Source organism: Felis catus, chromosome A1, assembly GCF_018350175.1.
Source record: "Felis catus isolate Fca126 chromosome A1, F.catus_Fca126_mat1.0, whole genome shotgun sequence".
Classification (NCBI taxonomy): Eukaryota; Metazoa; Chordata; class Mammalia; order Carnivora; family Felidae; genus Felis; species Felis catus.
Window position 1 is genome coordinate 140,344,391 of NC_058368.1, and position 19,559 is coordinate 140,363,949.

Here is a 19,559-nt window from a genome sequence, read left to right on the forward strand (position 1 = left end):
GAGGTCATTCTTTAAGGGTACTCACATTTTGGATCCTAGGAGTTAGTACGAGCAGACTGGGAGACAAGGTTGCTCAGTGAAGCCTGAGGTGATGAGAAAAACTTCAGCATCAGGATGCCATGTGGTTGATATAGGCTGCATGTTCCTTTCCAAAGGAAGAGTGCAGGAATCATACATCTCAGGTTCCCTAGGTCAAGTCGTCTCTCTAGCTTGATTTTTGCAGAGTTCACCATGGCGAGGAGGGGGCAATACAGATTACCGTTTAATGATTCCTAATGTTACAGGGAGACAGTCACAATCAGAAGAGCTTCTCCAGGGACCGCCACCTCTCTGAAAATGTCAGGGAGGCGGTCATTGCCACTGGTATGCTGGCACCTTTACAAACTCGCTCTTGTTTTTGTCGTTGCAGATACTATGGATTATCTGTTTGGTTCCCTGATGTCATTAAACATCTGCAGTCGAATGTGTTGCCAATCGAAAAGATAGAGAGAGAAAAATTTTCAAATTTCACTGTTAACTTGACAATAGCAAACGAGTTGCATATTGGAGCGGAATACGACAATGGCAGGTCCAGAAACTTTGAAATAACTTAATTTTCTATATGTTCTGAGAAACGTATTTCTCATTGGCCTTCACTGCACTGAAGCATGCACAGTTTGTTTGTTTTAGTTTGTACTTAGTCGTTTTCAAATTGAACTTAAAAACTTCCAAATGGGCTTTAAAGATACGGTACATGTATATAAGTATTTTACTTAAAACTATTTCTGAAACAGCTGCTTTAGATTTATTTAGGGGAATCGACTAGCACAAAAAGAAAATTTAGAGAGACCCTGGAAAGCAACAAAAATAAGTTACGGAAGAGAAGAGCGTAGAGTGTGAGAAAATAATATGGGTTATAGTGTAATTTAATCCAGAGAAGAAATGTCAAGTGTCATTTGATGCCTGTCTCCTATCCCTGAAAAAGGGGACCACTTTTCAGAACCCCTTCCTTCTCCCTATGCCAAATCAATAATTGGCATTAAATTGTATCAGGAAGACTCTCAGTTAGAGAACAGGAATCGTTTCCCAAAGTTAAGGGTTTTGAAAATATGGAATAAGTTAGCAAAGGACATTTTTGAAGATGGAATCTGGAATGCATCTTGATAAGGGGAGAGAACTGGCTCAGGAAGGTGGCTCTGGTCCATTCTTTCAGGGAGGGAAAGATACAGACAAGGTCATTGTTTCCATCAGTTGTTGTCTGAGCCAATAATTGCCGGTATGAGCTCCTGTTGGTTAACATCATTCTTAGGAAGTTGTCCCAAATGCAGAAGTGGCAAAAGTAAAAGTAAAAATTTTAAATAACTGAACAAGGTCCTCCAGGGCATAACTAGTTTGGAAGGATAAGAAAGAATTCCATAGGATGTTTACGGTCTGTATAATGAAAGGGAGAATTATGAATTAGGAGATAATTGTTTAAATTGGCAATTCCATGAGGGGCCTAATCCTTAGCCAAGCCCTGTAGGATCACCTTCACTCTCCCACATAAAATACCAGCCCAAGTCTGCCCTGGTTTTTGCACCAAAACCTTAGAGTCAAGTGCTCTCTAATTGAGGGTAAAAATTTACTTCATTTATTTTTTAAAGTATTGTTATTCTGTTAAGAATGTCTAATATGTTTGTGTCTCTGACATGTTTTAAATGATATTGGTTGAAGTTCTAAGCCAACTGTTCAGTCATCACTAAGAAATGTTTTACATTAGCCATAGAGCGATTAGTAATTTTAATAGTATTAAAATCCTTGTAGAACATACATATTTATTTTAGAAGATGATAGAATATTTATTTGTCCTTTAGGAAAAGTGAAATACCACCAGCTAACTCATTTTTTCCAAATAGCTTTCCTATTCAGTATCATAAAATGGCAACTCTTTTCTGTGCCATGGTACTGATATGGAATAACCTCCGGGGTGTAGACTATCATGAAACAAAGCAAAAAGTGTAGAATAACTTGTCTCGTCTGCTAGCAGTCCATATACAGAACGCTCCTGAAGAGCACATGAGAACCTGGCTACACTGGTTATCTCTGGGCAAAAGAACTGGGTGGCTTGGGAATGGGTGGGGAAGGACTTATTTTATCCTTTTTTGATGTTTTGCTCTTTGTACCTTGTGTACCCTATGTATATATTATCCACTCATAAAAAAAAAAACCTAAAAAATTGTTTCCCCTTTCTAAATTCAGTTCTATTTCAGAAAATTGATAATATTCTTACTATGCATCATGACTTACCCTTCTTTAACGGAAAAATTTATAGTTTAGATGGTTTTACTCTAGACCCCTGGAGTAGAGGTTCATATAAGATTACTTTTTAAGATGGCGATCTGTTAGGCCACAGTGCACTTTGAGCTGATGAATGCAATCAGGCATTAAGGTGAGAACAATTTTGAAAGTACTAAAGAATACATAGATCTTAAGTCAGTCAGCTTGCTTGCCTGGGTAGCTCAGACCCTTTCTGTTCCTACTAGGAGTGGTATTTGGTATAATAACTTCTTCTACAGTTGAACCAGCATTTTCTTCTCAGTGACTGGCTAAGTATACATTCATGGTCTGTTAATAACTTACCAAGACACATTGATGACTATCAGTCTGTGTCTCCTAGAGGTCCTGACCAACACGGACATCTAAGATGTTAGGATCATCATAACTATTAATCCTGTTCACCACCTATAATCCCTGCCCACAGCAGCACCCAGAAACATCTACAAGTTTTCAAAAATGAGCAGAGCTCTCTAGTCAGTCTGCTTGGTTCAAGGAATACCTGTTGGCTGTGAGAAGAAAAATATTCATGGAAATGAGTGTAACTTACGAGTTTCTTGAGCCTTGAGTCAATCATCCTCCACATAAATGAAGTAGAATTATTATGTCCTCTCTTCAGAATCACTGAAATCCCTACACTAGAATGAAGAAGTCTTGAGTTTTTAGCTTGGCAAACAGACTTTCATTAAAAGTGAGCATGAGAGCACATTCTCAAGTTAGAGCCTTTAACCCCAAAAGAGAGAATTTTTAAATAAAGGCACATGAGCAGGAACGAAAGGATAGGATTGAAAAATAAGGAATCAGTAGCCACAGGTAAACTCCAAACACTATACCGTCAATAGGATACTCCACAAAATCTTATGCCAACATTGCAAAGGCTTAATGAAGTTATCTTGAATGCCATCTCTTCTGGTGGAAAATCGTATTGGTGAGCAATGAGATAGCCGAAGGACAGGCTGTATGAGGAAAAGGTGGGAAAGCTAAGAGCCTAGAAAATTCAAAGGCCAGTGTCCTTTATGGAGAGTTTATAAATGGGGCATCAGATCTCTCAACCCATTTGACTTCACTTTGAACCCTGATGGACATAACCATTGATAAGAATTTTTTGTGTGTGTTGGGCAGATTTCTAGGGATCAAGTTCAAATCCGTAACTTTCAAAGATTCAGTTTTTAAGGACTGCACCTTTAAGGATGTGACTTCAGTCAACACCTACTTCAAGAACTGCACATTTATTGACACTGTTTTTGATAACACAGGTAGGTGTGCTACTTAGCCCTGCCTAGGGCCTCTTCAAATGGCCCAGTTCTTGGCAGAAACGTGATACCCCTGTGTGGGCAGAGGCTTATGGGGAAAGTAGATATTAAAGTGTAAAGGAATGAATTTCCTTAATCAGGTTAAGCTTACATTATTTGTCTCCCGTCAGATTTAATGCCGTTGGATTTGCTGAAGTTGAAAGTTGAAAAAAATCCTTTGAGCAATTTTGAAGAAAAGAATTAACCTGTAGTTTGTTTGTTTTGATAATCCTGGTTTCATATTCTGATGTCCACTTAAGTGATCATGCCTGAACTTCGGTTAACAGAAACGGACCACATATGCCCATGCTTAATCATAGCTTTTTAATGCAATCCATGTAATGGAGTCGGGAAAACTCTCCAGGACAAATAGGAGGGGGGAGGTGGAAACACTGATAGAGCACCTACTGTATGCTGGTTCCTACTCACTATCATTAGACGTTCATTATCTCATTTGTTGAGATGATAGTGGAAACTTGGCAAAATTAAGTAATTTGGCTGCCTTCTTAGACCTAGTAACAGTTAACGTTTGGAACCAGTTTTATCTGATTGCAAAGCTCATGCTTTCCCACTCCTACACTCTGGTCCATCTGTCCTATGAGTCTAAAATAACAGCCCCACACTGGTGGGAGTAAAGCGCTCCACTCTTGGCAGCCCTGCCTTCTTGATGCTCAGACAGGAGCCAATGCTGCCCGGCTCCAGATCAGGGTGGAATCAGGTGCCTTCGGGGTTTTGTAAAGAATGCTGTCACTGTCTTCTAACCCGATCAACCTCAGAAGACCAGCTGTTTTGATTCCCACTGTCTCTTAGCAGAAGCCACCCCTCTGCACCCGCTCCTTGAACAGATCCAAGTTCAAGGAAAAAAAAAAAATTCAGCAGTGAGCTTCCAACAAGGTTCCAGTAAGGAACTCTTGTTCCTTTGTATGTTCCTCCACTTTGACCTCAAGTTACAAATTCAGCCTAAGGAGCCCGACAAAAGTCCCGTTCCTTTTCTTTGCGTCAGAGCCCATAAAATAGCAACGGCAAGACTGATTCATGCACATTCTGAAACAAATTGTTTTTGTAATTGTAGTAGGGAAGCTATTAGTACTGTAATGATAGTCTTTATGTAACATGATAATTAGAACGAAGTAACATTATAAAGAAGTAAGCAAGTAACATAATTAGCAATGGCCAACCATAAGAAATCAGAAAATAAGTGGATTCTTTAATTTATTCCTTTATTCGACAAACATATCCTTCATTCAGGCTACTTTGTAATGTGACGTTCTAGACCAGTCCCTGTGCTTTGGCCAGACCTTGAAGCCCTCAAGGAGTTTCCAATACCATGACTCTTTCCTGAATTCTTGACAGGCTTTTTTATACTGGTGTGGAACTGTAAAGAGCTTGATAAATTGTCTTTGTGTCCACAGATTTTGAGCCATATAAATTCATTGATAGCGAATTTCACAACTGCTTGTTTTTTCACAACAAGACGGGATGCCAGATTACCTTTGATGATGACTATAGTGCCTACTGGATTTACTTTGTCAACTTCCTGGGGACACTGGCAGTGTTGCCAGGGAACATCGTGTCTGCTCTCCTGATGGACAGAATTGGGCGCTTAACGATGCTGGGTATGTGCTTGGTTTCATGTAAAATAAAGGAGCTGCCCCTGCAATCCACGGGGAGCCCGTTTCCCACTGTCCTCCCTATGCTCTTAGGGATTTGCATCCCACAGAGATGAGGAGAAATCCCTTAAGACCTTTCATTAAGACTAGAAATTATGTCTAATTACATTTTATTTGAGCGGCTTCCATGAGTTAACAGACTGAAAAACTAATTATGTGTGACTAATGTATATTTTTCCACTTAAGTAGCTGAGTAATTGATGATGTGCATTTCATGCTTGCTGTGTTTAGAAGGCTGTTAAAGAGACAAACTTTTAATACAGGTGAACATACCTGTACCTGAGCTTTATGAAGTCAAGCCTACACCTTCTGCTTGGGATTCACTTTTGCTGAGAGATGTCAAAGACCCAAGGTTCTTGGTCTACTAAGATGATGAGAAACATTCCAGCCTTTTGTGTTCTTCATTGGCAGGTGGTTCTATGGTGCTTTCAGGGATCAGCTGTTTCTTCCTTTGGTTGGGCAGCAGTGAATCCATGATGGTAGGCGTGCTGTGTCTGTATAATGGATTGACCATCTCGGCCTGGAACTCCCTTGATGTGGTCACTGTGGAACTGTACCCCACAGACCGGAGGTATGTTAAAGTGGGCCTCCAGGAAGAGGTGCTCTGAGCTTCATGGGAGCACTGAGAAGTCATAGAATACAAGCCAAACTGTCATTTCCCAAAGGAAGTGAAAATCCAAAAATAGTATCTGGTTTATGAGGTTGTAGTTTTCACTCCTATGTCTTAAAAAGAAAATGTAAGGGAATATAGTTGCTAATGGAAGAAATAATAGGGCAGTGAAACCGGTGAAGGGATTTAATTGTGTCTATGACTTAGTTTGGTGGCTAACAATAGGAGGAACCTACAATGAAGCGGTGAGGGGCAGGATTTAACCCACATTTTGAGTTGCTCATCAGTCCTGAGAGGGTCCTTACCTTCCTTTGCAAGTGTCTACATGAGCTCTGTATTAAGCAACCACGCAGAAGTCTCTAGACCTTATCTTTTGACCTTCCTGGTCTGTTGGAGGGAAGCCCACCACATTTCCAGTTACAACAACAACAGCAACAACACAGATTGCTATTAGAAGAAAAGTATGCATCAGACCCAAAGTGGAGACAAAAAGACTATACCTTTATCAGAGAAGGGGCTAAAAGGTAGAGTTTGGGGGTAGAGCTATAGCAGCTGAAAAACTGAAAGAATAAAAACCCTTTTTTTTCCATTTGACATGAGCAAAGACAAATGGCCTCTGCCTTTTTTAATTTCATGTATACTTTGTCACCACAGAAGCCCTTTCTGCTGGAGGATAGGGTCAGTAGTCTCTGGACTCCAAAGTGGAGAAGGGATTTTTCTAGGACTATGCAGACATTTGGGGTAAGAATTTTCAACTGATCCTGAGTCCCTCCTTTTGTTTACTGGCCCCAATGGGGTACATCCTCTGCCTGTCCAGACTCTCTAGCTTAGATTTCTTCTTCATGAACATCTATCACTGAGCATATAGGACACTAGCAGAAGTATATACCCATCTCCTGAAGAACATCTCAAACTCTCATGGATGTCTAATCAAATATTATTCTAAGTAACCTCCTATTGAATATTTAGGCTCTGAAAGGAACCACGTACTCCACATAAAGCATCTCCTTCATTCATTCAACAAACATTGATTCTCGTTTGTGAGTGAGCTCCTGGGACAAATGCCAAAGGCCTTAGGATGAGGGTGCTGCCAAAAGAGAGAGAGAGAGATTAGGACTCATTAAGACTCTGCAGTCTTAATTGAGTATTCTTTTATCAACCCTTCATCTTGCAAACAGGGCCCAGAGGTAGATTAAACTATACATTTAAAATAACACCCTGGGGTGCCTGGGTGGCTCAGTCAGTTGAGCATCTGACTGTTGATTTCGGCTCAAGTCATGATCCAGGGTCGTGGGATCAAACCCCACATTGGAGTCCACACTGGGCATAGAGCCTGCTTGGGATCTCTCTCCCTCCCTCTCCCTCCCTCTCCCTCCCTCTCCCTCCCTCTCCCTCCCGCTCCCTCTCCCTCTCCCCCAAGTGTGTGCTCACACTCTCGCTCTCTCTCTCTCAAAATAAAATAAAATTAACCCCTTAATGTTAAAGCAAAGCTATGGCATTGTCAGATGCCTTTTTGTTATGCATTTAAGAGTTTGATATTCTTTTAGATAACTCAGGTGCTAATCCATCTACCATAAGGGATGGTACTCCTCTATGGCAAAATCTGGCTTCAAGAAAACCCATGAATTTGGCAGATCCCCCCCATGAGAAACATAGGCCAGCTCTAATTCTGTTGTTGAAAATGTTAAACATCAACTAAAGCAAGAACAGAAACATGCACAAATTTTATTAGGAGACACGCCTGTGTGAGAGAGAACAGAGAGGGAAGTGAAGTCTGGGAGAGTTGCCCCGAAGCCTGAGCCCCAGCAAAGGACCGAGGAAGGATATTTGGGTGGACTGCCCCAGACCTCCAGCAGTCTCAGGAAGGTTTGGCAAGGCTGTTGAAGGGGGCAGGGGGTGACCTCAGCTTCCAACAAGTCCTGTGTGTCCCGAGAACCAGCCTGCAGTAGCACTCCGGACATGCTCAATTATTGGAACAGCAGAACGTGGGGATGGATTTGAGAGCACAGCAGCTGGGGCAGCAACTTGGATGTCCGAAAGGTGTGTCTACACCTCAGCCGCACCTTTGCTGGAGGACACTCTCCAGCTCTTATACAAATGTAATTAGATACTGTGCAGCAAGTCAGTGTGTTCAGTGATCGAGAGATAACTGGCCCTCCAGCACTGCCAGGGCCCCGGTGAAGGAGCTAGTACTCCCAACTCTGTTTCCAGCTAAAACTGTCTCTTCCATCTCTGCCGTGTTCCTCTGGGTCACACAAAGAGGTCTCCATGGCTCTCTGGCTCATCTGTCATAGGAAAATGCCAACTGTTTTGAGTGCAAGCATCCTATGGCCTCTTCTCCCCAAGAAGGCAAAAGAGTACATCTTGACAAGAATTCGGACTAGAGCCTGTGATATTTCATATTGGAACGTAAGCACCGCCAATTCCCTGCCCAGTTTCTAGAATCTGCCCTTCATGATCACAATAGGATGCTCTGCTTCCAGGTCCCAAGCTCAAAAAGTAACTTTTGAAGCCATTTAACAGTGATTCCCTATCCAAATCCCAGTCCAAATGATTCTATCTGGGGAACATAATGGAAGGTATAGTCTAAGTGCTATGGCAGTTACTTAACACTTGAAAACCACATTTGTCAAGCACATGATGGCTTTTCTTTTAATGTTATATACCTTTGGCTTTTCCTAGGGGTTATGTTTGCCTTTACTGTGAAACACCAATGAGGACAGGACACCACCCTTTACAGTGTACTTTTCCCTCTGTGCACAGTCCACCCCCCAGTATGCAGGGAGCTCTGGAACCCCTCGTAAGCAGCTGCTCTGTTCCTTCATTTCATGTGATAAAAATTGGTAATTCTTCACATTTCACTCTCTCTTAGGCAGTAAGGGGGCCCATCTCTTCTAAATCTGCGTGGTCCAGCTAGTGCTTTGTTCCTTCTCATTCTGATTTGCCCTCTTTTCTTCCTCTTTTATTGAGTTTGTGTTTTTCATAAGTTACCCAAATTATTTCCCAAAGAGGCAAGGAAATTAAAAATCGGAATTAGACACCCTTACAAAAAATTGCACTTTTTTGTGCCTAAAACGTGAAACAGGAAGTACCTACAAGCACTTTTTGTTAAGAAAACTTCTGTTTTCCCCCTCTGCATGCCACATTTTACTTCTGAACACCAGGTGTTGGGGGGGGGGGGAGTTCTTAATTTTTTACAATTCATAACAAACAACTGCTATATGTCCTACGACTTAATTCTGACAGCATCTATCTGGAAATAGCCTCAGATCCTACAGGCTAGGGTCTCAGTTCCCACAAGACTGCCCCCATTTCAGACGCCAAACACAAGTCAGGTTATCACCTGCACTTCTGACCTACTGGCTATAAAGTGGAGTTCTCACAACCCCTTCCTTGGGTTTGAGAATTTGAATGGCTCGCAGAACTGAAGGGAACATTTACTTACATTTACCAATTTTATAAAAAGATGCAATTCAGGAAGAGCCAGATGGAAAAGATGCATAGGGTGGGGTATGAGGGAAGGGCCCGGAAGCTTCTGCTTCTCCAGCTGCTACTACCCTCCCAGTTCTTCCAGTGTTGACCAACTTGGAATGTCAGCATCTTGTGGTTCAGGATTTTTATAGAGCCTAATCTCTAGCCCACCCCTTCCCAGTTCCAACCCTCTAATCACTTGCTCTTTCTAGATCAGCCCCATCTGGTCGCTTTCTAGGGGCCCCACCCTAAGTCACCTCCTTAGCATAAACTCAGGCATGATGAGACGGCTGCATTATGAATAACTGAAGGCATGCCTGTCACTCAAGTTTTAGCAGCTAGAAACCTGGACAGAGACCCCCATATGTTTCTTAGAGCACACCTTTCTCCTGTGCAAGTGTCACTATGATTCTTCTATCTTTAAAACCTTAGCATCAAAAGTAAGCATGACATAATGATGGCAGTCTTAAACAGATACTTGGTGACATTTCAGCTTTCCCCTCAGGTTAGAAAGATAATGGACAGTAACGGTGCATAATACAATCAGGGGCAGAGAAAGGAGTGGAAGGACCCTCACAAAGACACAGACTTGTAGAAAACTCTGGGCTGGTAGTGCATCCCCACTGAGTCATTTTAGTGGAGTCTGTGTAAGATCCAGTTTGTTGATGGAGATGTGCGGGGATCCATTTTTTGAAATAGAAGCTTAGGGAAACATTTTAGTATATTCATTCTCTGACACTCTCTGACACCAAATATATGGCGTCTTTTCCAACACCAACCAGTTCTCCAATCCTGACACCACGTGGAGTTAGCATCAGATCCTACAAGTTAAAGGGCTCAGTGTCATGAGACTGCCCCTATTTCAGATTCCAGCTGCAAATGGGGTGCCCAGGCGACTCACACTTCTGCCCAGCCAACTACAAATTGATGAATTTCCACAACCCTGAACAGATTTGATACTTTACTATATAAAGTACTTGGGTGAGGTAAGGAAGAGTCCCAAGTGCGGGAGCCTCTGTTCCCATGGAATTAGTTAACTTACACCACCCGGTTTCCATGTGAATGCTTTCACCAGCCTGGAAGCTCTCTGGATTTATAGAGGTTTCATTATGGAGGCATGACTGATTAAATCATTGGTCATTGGTGACTTAATTTCATCTCCAGCTCCTCTCCCTTACCTAGAAGTTTGGGGTGGAGTGGGGGGCTAAATTTTTCAACTGTCTATTCATATGGTTGGTTATTTCCAGAGACCAGCCCCCATCCAGAAGCTATCTAGGAACCCCTTAAAATAAAGCAGAGATGACCTGTAGTTTTCTGTTATTATGTGGAAAAACTGAGATTTTATTGTTTTTATTTTTTTTTAATGTCTAGTCATTTTTTGAGAGGCAAGAAGGGACAGAGCGTGGGCAGGGGAGGGGCAGAGAGAGAGAGGGAGACACAGAATCCGAAGCAGGCGCCAGGCTCTGAGCTGTCAACACAGAGCCCAACGCGGAGCTCGAACCTACAAACAAGATCATGATCTGAACTGAAGTCAGATGCTTCACTGACTGAGCCACACAGGAGCCCTGAATGCTGAGATTTTAAAGACTGATACAACTCAATGTTACCCAGAGTAGGTGAGGGTGGAATTAGTGCTCAGAGACTGTTGTGGGAATTCTAAAACCAGGCACAACATTTTTAGAGGGAGGAATTTTTTCCTATAGGTGAGGTGTTGTTTCCTCTGACTGCTCTCAAGACTTCGTCTTGGTGTGGACTTCTTTGGGTTACTATGTTTGAGGTTCATGCAGCTTCTTGAATCTGTGGTTTGTGTCTCTCGGCAAATTTGTCAGGTTGTCAGCCATTATATATTTGAATATGTTTTCTCTTCTTCTGCCTAAACTCCAGTGACATAAATATAAGATCTTTTGTTACAGTCCCACAGGTCCTTGATGCTCAGGTGATTTGTTTTTAGTCTATTTGCTCTGTTTTTCTGATTGGATACTTTCCAGTGTGTTCTCTTCCAGTTCACTGATTCTTTCCGCTGACTCCTCCATTCTGTTGTGGAACCCAGTCACTAGGCATTTTTTTTTCTATTTGTCATGATGTTTCCTATATTCTTTATTTTTCAAGTGTGTTGATAATTGCTCAGTGAAGCATTATCATCATGACTGCTTTAAAATCTTTATCAGATAATGCTAATATCTGTCATCTCAGTATTGGCATCTCTTAATTATCTTTCCTCATTTTGTTTGAGATCTTCCCAATTGTTCTTAGGATGACTGATATTCAATTGAAAGCAGTCATTTTCATCTTTTGTTATACTTTAAATCTCTTGTAACCCATTAATTTCTAGAGCTCTCTGGGAGGAGAGAAGGGTATGCTACCTCATTATTGCCAGGTGAAGGTAGATGTCCAATGTCCCCACTCAGCCTCTATTAACAACCAACCAAGAGGGGGTATCCTCATTACTGCTGTCCCCCAGTGGGAGTCCAGTCTCCCCTCATGATCATGATACCATGAAGGGGAAGAAGGGAGAAGGGAAGGAGCTCATTACTGGCCAGCAAGAGTCCCAGTTCTCTACTTAGCCTTCCCTGGTACCACTTCAGAGGCAATATCGAGGCACCTCATTACCGTTTTGTGAAGGTGGAAGTCTCTCTCCTTGGCATTTGCTTGTATGCCCGGCAGTTAGGGCAACTATTTTCCTGGTATTCGTTTGGAAAAGAAAGAGTATTATCTAAACATATTCTACCTTTCTAGGCTGCTCCTCATTGGGCAAGAGAGAGCAGAGTTTGTTGAAGCTTTTAAAATAATCTGTAGGTGGTGGTATTTCCACACCGCCATGTTCTTTGGTTCCGAGTCTGAGACCAGTGCAGCAAAAATGAATAAATAAATAGAAATAAAGTTTTATAATGCAGGGTACTCACACCTCTCAAGTTCCCTAGCTACTCTGCTTTTTCCTTCTGTCTTTCAGAGTCTTATGTTTGCTTTATAGTAGCCAGTATTTTTTAGCTGTAGTTAGTGGGAATAGTCATGAAAGTATGACTATTCCATCTCCATATGAATTTTAATATTACTCATTTACTCAACTACTTTCTTTTTTGAGTGCCTGTGATACAACACTGAACACGCTATTTGGGGTCAACTCCCACAGAGCTTATGTAAAAGTGAACATCAGGTACAGTAGAGTCAGGTCAGAGTTGTTGTGAGGCAACTAGACGGTGCTGTGAAAGCAGAGAAGAGGTCTTCCTGTCACTTCCTGAGAAGTGACATCTGAGCTAAGACCTGAAATATAGTAGGTGATAGCCAGGCAAAGAGATAGAAAAAGAACATTGAAGACAACACACAAAATACTATCTGAAAAGCTCTGGAAGCAAGAGTTAACAGTAGGTAAGTAACAGATCATGAAGGATCTTATAAATTGCATTATCCTGTGGGTGATGGGGAGCCCTTGAAGTGTTTTGGGAAGAGGGACAAGATCAGACAAGAGCTAGAGAGTTTACTCCAGTGGCCAGAAAGGCAGCAGGAGGACTGGTTAGGACACTGAAAATAGTGATGTGAACTAGAAAAATGTGGGTAGGAAAGGAGAGAAATCAATATTCAACATGTTCACAGAAACTTAGAGATACAATAAACAAAATTTCGTGGTGGGTTAGATGGTGGGGTGCGGAAAGAGGTTGTCAAAGATGATTCCAATTTCTGCCTGGGCAGTCGAGTGGATGGTGATGGGCATTTTGAGATTGGGACACAGAAGGGAGAATAGGTTTGGGCTGGCATCGGGAAGATAATGAGCACCATTTTGGATGTGTTGGGTTTTCATGTCAACCTGATGTTGTCTGATAGGCATTTGAATTACTATGTTTGGATGCCAGAAAGACACCTGAGCTGGGGATAGAGTGTTCTTTCACTAATTCGTTAAACAGATGATTTTGGAATATGTATCACGTGGCAGGAATTATTCTGGTTCTTGAGATACAGCAGTGGACAAAACAGACCAAAAACCCCTGGTTTGATGGAGCTTATATTCCAGTTGGGGAAAGACAGTCAAAAAACAATTAGATAAGCAAAGTAGATATATCAAATGGTCCTAAGTAGAGGGAAAATAAAGTTACATTACGGCATAGAGGGCACTGGGGCCAGGGGATGACTATTAACACGATGGTCTAAGAATATGCGACTATAAAAGATGACATTTAAGCAAAGATGCAGGAAGATACTTCAAAGAGAACATTCACAGAGGCAACAGTGAGTGCAAAGGTCCAAGGGTGTAAGTGCAGGAGACCACTAGCAGGAAAGGTAAAGAAGCTTTTTACCCTGGAGCAGCATAAGCAAGGTGGACTGCAAGAGGCAATAGGTCAGAGTGGACACAAAAGGCTTTGGTCTTCATGCTGAGAGACATGAAAATCCATTGGAGGGTTTTGAGCAGAGTAGTGACATGATCTCAAGGATGTTTTCAAGGAGAACTGGCCTTTGTGTTTAAAATATATTATAAAGGATCTGAGGTGGAATCAAAGAGACCAATTGGGAATGCACTGCAATTATTGTGGCAAGATACAGTAGTGCCAGTGGACAGGGTAAGAACTGGTTAGATTCCAGGGGCACCTGGGTGACTTAGTCGGCTAAGCATCCAACTGCAGCTCAGGTCACAATCTCACAGTTTGTGACTTCGAGCCCTGCACCAGGCCTTGTGCTGACAGCTCAGAGCCTGGAACCTGCTTCAGATTCTGTGTGTGTCTCTCTCTGCCCTTCTCTGTCTGTCTGCCTCTCTCTCTCTCTCTCTCTCTCTCTCTCTCTCTCTCTCTCTCTGTCTCTCAAAAAATAAACATTAAAAAAAATTAAAAAAATAAATTGGTTAGATTCTGAAACTATGTCGCAGACCAGAGGCATTACTGAAAGTCTGGATGGTGAGGTATGAGAATGAGTTGTTGGGGGGAAAGATACTCAGAATGACTTCCAGGCTTTTGACCAGAGCCACTGAAAGGCTGGAATTGCCTTTGTTTATATAGGAAAGATTGTGTGAGGGGAAGGTTAAGGAGAAAGAATCAGGAGCTCACTTTTGTTCATGTTAAGTTTGAGATGCTATTAAATATCCAAGTGGAGATGTCGGCTAGGCAGTTCCATGTATGAGGCCAGAGTTCAGGGGAGAAGACTAGGTGGGAGGTAAAAAGGTGAGTCCTTGCAGTGTATAGATGAAATTTAAAGTCATGATGTCAGATGACACCACCAAAGGACGACTTGTAGATAGAGAAGAGGGGAATTCTGAGAACTCAGGCCAGAGACATGAGAGAATCCAAAGGTCAAGCTGATAAGGAGAAGTCAGGAAGGGAGATGGAGACTGAGTGAGTGAGGTAAAAGGAAAAGACATTAGGTAGGTCCTGGGAGCCAAGTGAAGAAAATGGTTCCAGAGGAGGGAGTGATCAGGTATGATAGATGCTGGTCATGGACCAAATAGATTAGCGAATTTGTTACTAGAATTGGAGTTATGGCAGCTACTAAATTACTGGCATGGAGGTGAAGATCGGGGCCTGCTCACCTGTCTCAAGGCAAAAGCCCAGTAGCCAGACTCCCATCCACGGCAACAGGTAGTCCTGAGGCAGCCCCAGGTTTGACACAATCTTGAGGTTTAGCTGACTTCTGTACCCCAGGCAGGGCTGAATCTGCAGGTGGGAGATAAATGGCCCCACCTGTAAAGACGGGAGGACCTTAGGGACAATCAACACGTGTACACATGTGCATGTTTGAAGACAACCAACCATCCCTTTGTTCTTCTGCACTCTTGTGGCATAACTCTCCTGGCAGTTGGGCTGGTGACCATATGTGGAGATCAGGCAGTAGGGTTAGAGAGGCTGGGGGCGGGGGGGGGGGGGTGGGGGGTGGGGGAGAGCGGTAGTTCAAGTCAAAGGAAACAAAAAACAGAGGCCTACAGAAGAATAATGTGTCTGAGAAGGCAAAGGGTCTAGTCCCGTGGTAAATCCATCAGGGTAAGGAGATCCAGGGTTACCATAGCAGGTAATGGCATAGGCAGCAAGTTTAGTGTACCTGGCTAGGAGACAAGGAAGGGTTCAACAGGCCAGAAACTCGGGCCAGGAGAGTAGACAACAAAAAAAAAAACCCAGCCTGTCAACAAGTGGTCAGAGTAATTAGGAGGCATCGTCATCTGCAAAAATGAGGCCTGACACTGTAAGTCAGAAATCTCTGTAAAGTCTACACTTAGCACAACAGGACAATACTAGCTTGCAGTTGACCCTCAGTAATGTTCATTGGAACTGCCTCTTGCCCAAGGCCAGAACTAGCCCAGGTGGAGGTGGGGTGGCAGAACTACAGTGAAATTTGGGGGAGGGAGGTGCCTCTCTGTTCATGCACTCAGCTGTGGCCAACCACCTCCACTCGATCCTCTACCTTCATCCCAACTCTAGAGTAACAGCTGGGGATCCTTGTCGAGACCAGCTGCACAGTGCCCCTGAGGACCTACCACAGTGACCGGGACTCCGTGGTCCGTGTGGTGCACTTCTTCTTCCAACTCTGAATTTCTGAATTCTGAGGCATGGCCTTGAGAAGCAGAGAGCAGTATTTGCAGTTCTGCTGGGATCGAGGGGGGGTTGGGACAAAGGAAAAAGCAAGTAGTTCTAGCTGGGTATATGTCCTTGAGGCTGGGACACATAGTGAGGCTGGGAAGACAGGATAGCTTTGAGAAGCATTACAAGGGAAGAAATGAAAAGCAGAGCTAAATGATAGATCTTTGAAGTTTGAGCATTATTGAATATACAAGTCATTATATAGTATTTGGACAATTTCTAATCATCCCTCTACAACATCAGCCTCTGTCCTGTGTCAGAAATAAGCAGGGAGCCTATTATATGTACTGTAAACAATGGGCAACTGATGTGAGACTCTTCTAACAGATGGGAAATATGACTACAACAGTGTCCCAGAAAAAGAACAGCTTTTCCCAGCTTGTCAGAAATCTAAACGGGAGCCCACCCACTGAGCCACATTGGTCCAGGGGAGCTTCCTTTTTCCATCATCTCTCCACACCGAGGTGCTGCCACCATCTAAATCATCTCAGTCTTCCTTGGACTGGAGGATGCCAACACAGGACATGTTCCATTTATTGGGTTCAGTCAAGGCTGGTTGGAGTCCCGCCCTCTCTCTTATAACTATGAAAAAAATAGTAACTTTTCCCTCCTCTCTTTGAATCTTCAAAGAGTAAACAATATGTAATGATAGGTTGACCTTGATTGATCTAGTGTTCATTAATCCCATTCTTTACTTCCCTTCTTTTTCTCCCCTCCTTGGTCAAGGTTTAAAACCCCCCTGAAAATCCTAAACATAGCCCACCTGATGTAAGAGGATACATGGGCTGGCTCACTTTCGTTCTCAGTTCCGGCCTTCCGGTCATTCTGGGTCCAGGCGTGACTTCCTGCTGCCACACTGTGGGTGTGGCAAAGCTCCACTGCGGACGCTTCCTATGTCCTTATGGCCCAGTGGCCATATTTACCCCTTCTCCATGGAGCTCAGGGCAAGGAAGTCCCGCTTTGTTAAGTGATGAAACCAAAGCTGTCCCTGCTTGGCCTCCACACAGAATCCCTCAGCCCAGCAGGCCTGTCTCGTGGGTATTCATCCAGCAGCATGCTCCTCGGCCTTTTTCTGGCCACTGGCCTCCTTCTTCCTCCCCCCTGACACATGCAGTTTCAGACATGACCTCAGAAAGCATTTGAAAGTAAACCCTGATTGATTCCACCTGCTATTCCCTGCTTGTCCTGGTCAGCTGCTGCTGTCACCCAACACTGCGGGATGGTCCTTTTCCTCCATGAGCTGAAACCAAGGCATCTGCCCAGAATTAACCAAACTAAGCCCCTCCCCTGAGGGCTGTTACTGTTTAGGCAGAGAAGTTCCCCATTCGGTCTCCACGCTCTATCCTGAAGGTCTTTAATCCTGGATCTTTTGCTGACCAGCTGTGCGACCTCAACGAGACCACTCCGCATAACTGTGCCTTATTTGTTTGAGATACAAAATGAGGACATTCTACATCTGTGGCTCTGAAGATAAAGACCATACTGATTTTTTTTTTTGAAGATTTTGAGATGAAGTATTCTTTCATTCAACTATCGTTTCTAACCAATCTACACTCCATCTGTGTCCGTTCACCGTGCCTCATTATTCTTTGTAGGCCTTTTCATTGTATTATACATGTTTATATTTTATGTGACCTGAGTCTTTTTGGCCATTCAGCCAATGTCAGACCCTTTCTGTCTCCGGCAGTTAGAAGTGGAGTGTGAGGGGGTGGGAAGCATGCTTCACCCACCACCTCCTCCCCAGGTAGTCTGTTATGATGGCAGCAAATCCTAGCAAATGTGCACATGGGCACAGAAACAGTCATGCAGCCTGTTCTGGACTCCGGGGAAGTCCATCTCTCTGCCCTTGGGTACTGAACAAGCCTTACACGCAAGGGCTATGGGAACATCAAGATACGCTGATGACGAGGCCATCAGACTTAGAGCTGGTCAGGACTTTAAGTCTCAGGGGCCAGTGGCTCTAGAATCTGGGGTCTCAGCTAAGGGTACCATTCCACCAGTTTTAGGTGGCTGGGCTTACAGGATACTTGTTCATCCATGGTGCTGAGGGCAGAACTTTCTTTCCAATCAACTGCATATCAACCACTCATATCACCAATGAGAAATTGTCTCTTTGTTCATTAACAGACTTTTCTTCTGCACATTTCTAAAATGATGTGTAAAGCCCGAAATAACTTTCTCTAGCCTGTTGATTCCTGATTAACATGTTTCAAATTCTAGAGTATAGAGCAATTTCTCTTTATACTGAAGTACTTTTAAAGCAAGTTACCACCCAGATCATACGATGTTAAGGTGGATGTTTGTTTACTATCTGTTACCCACTAGAATGTGAGGTCCTTCAGGGATGGACTTTGTTTTCCTTACTTATTAGCATAGCTCTAGGTGAATGGGAGGAAGGGAAGGGAAGGGGGTGCTTTTGAAAATTCAGCTGGTTGGAGCACCTGGGTGACTCCATTGGTTAAACATCAGGCTCTTAATTTCAGCTCAGGCCATGATCTCAGGGTTTGTGAGATAGTCCCCCATGAGGGGCTCTGTGCTGAGCATGGAGCCTGCTTGATATTCTCTCTATCCCTCTCTCTCTCTGCCCCTCCCCATTTGCGTGCATGCACGCACATAATCTCTCTCAATCTCTCTCTGAGTAAACAAACCTTAAAAAAAAAATTAAAATCCAGCTGTTATGGGCTGTGGGTTTCCTGCCCATGTGGGATCTAGTACCTCCACCCCCCATCTAGGTGAGCTGCTTAGACCTGTTGTAAGGGAGGTAGTGCTCCTCTTCCCTTTCCACCTCTGCTGTCAGAGCCTGTGACCTCCCAGTCCTTCAGCTGCCAGCTCCCCCTTGCCCACACCCTGCCTACTGGAAACCCTCCTCCTCTTCTCTTCCCCTTCCTCTATCAACAGGGCCAAGGATGCCTGGTGCTGCCAGAAAATACAAGGTAACTTAGATCAGTCCTTTAGCCTTTCTGGGGCTTGGTTTCCTCACCTGAAAAATGGAGGTGAGTCAGGCTCTGTGCTGAGGATTTAGGTCATCTATTTAACCTTATGTAATCCTCACTCCAAGCTTACAAGGTAAGGAGTCTTACTCCACTTTCTGGTTAGGAAAATGAGGCACAAAGAGGGCAGGTAATTTGCCCCGGGTCCCTGAGGCTCAAACCCAGCTGTGTGACCCTGCAGTGCTGCTCCCAGGACAGACATACCTACGTCTCTCCTAGCAGGTTTTGGTGGTGGGGGGAACCTCTGAGAACTGGCTTCCTTTTTTTTTTTTTTTAATGTTTTATTGTTTATTTATTTTTGAGAGAGAGAGAGCAAGCAGGGCAGGGGCAGAGAGAGAGGGAGACACAGAAGAATTGGAAGCATGCTCCAGGCTCCGAGCTGTCAGCACAGAGCCCGATGCAGCACTGGAACCCAGGGTCCACTGCGAGATCATGACCTGAGCCGAAGTCGGTTGGATGCTAAATGGAGTGAGCCACCCAACCACCCCTGGGAATTGGCTTCTAAGAAGCTCACCTGGTAACTGGGAAATACAGTCATGTTCAGGAATCCTGGCCTTAGATGAACTCTGAATTCCCTCCCAGTGCTGTCTTTCACTCCATTATTATCCATCCTGGCCCAGGCACTCACCTAGTAGCTTCATCAGATACACGGTGACTCACAAAGACTTCCATTATTGCCCGAC

At 43.6% G+C, this 19,559-nt stretch overlaps 1 protein-coding gene and 1 long non-coding RNA gene across 2 annotated transcripts in view; one reads left to right on the top strand and one right to left on the bottom strand.

The window, feature by feature from the left end:
• Positions 1–19,559, top strand: part of SV2C (synaptic vesicle glycoprotein 2C) — a 224,445-nt gene that overhangs the window by 190,437 nt on the left and 14,449 nt on the right. Inside the window, exons 9-12 of the mRNA XM_003981081.6 lie at positions 410–568; positions 3,415–3,548; positions 4,997–5,200; positions 5,666–5,825. Of these exons, the coding sequence (XP_003981130.1) occupies positions 410–568; positions 3,415–3,548; positions 4,997–5,200; positions 5,666–5,825 (657 nt within the window). The remainder of the gene's footprint in view (positions 1–409; positions 569–3,414; positions 3,549–4,996; positions 5,201–5,665; positions 5,826–19,559) is intronic.
• On the bottom strand, positions 4,784–15,128 carry LOC123386722. Its single transcript, XR_006601073.1, has 2 exons — positions 14,845–15,128; positions 4,784–5,876 (listed from the first exon to the last, which is right to left on the bottom strand). It is a non-coding gene; the product is annotated as an uncharacterized LOC123386722 (long non-coding RNA).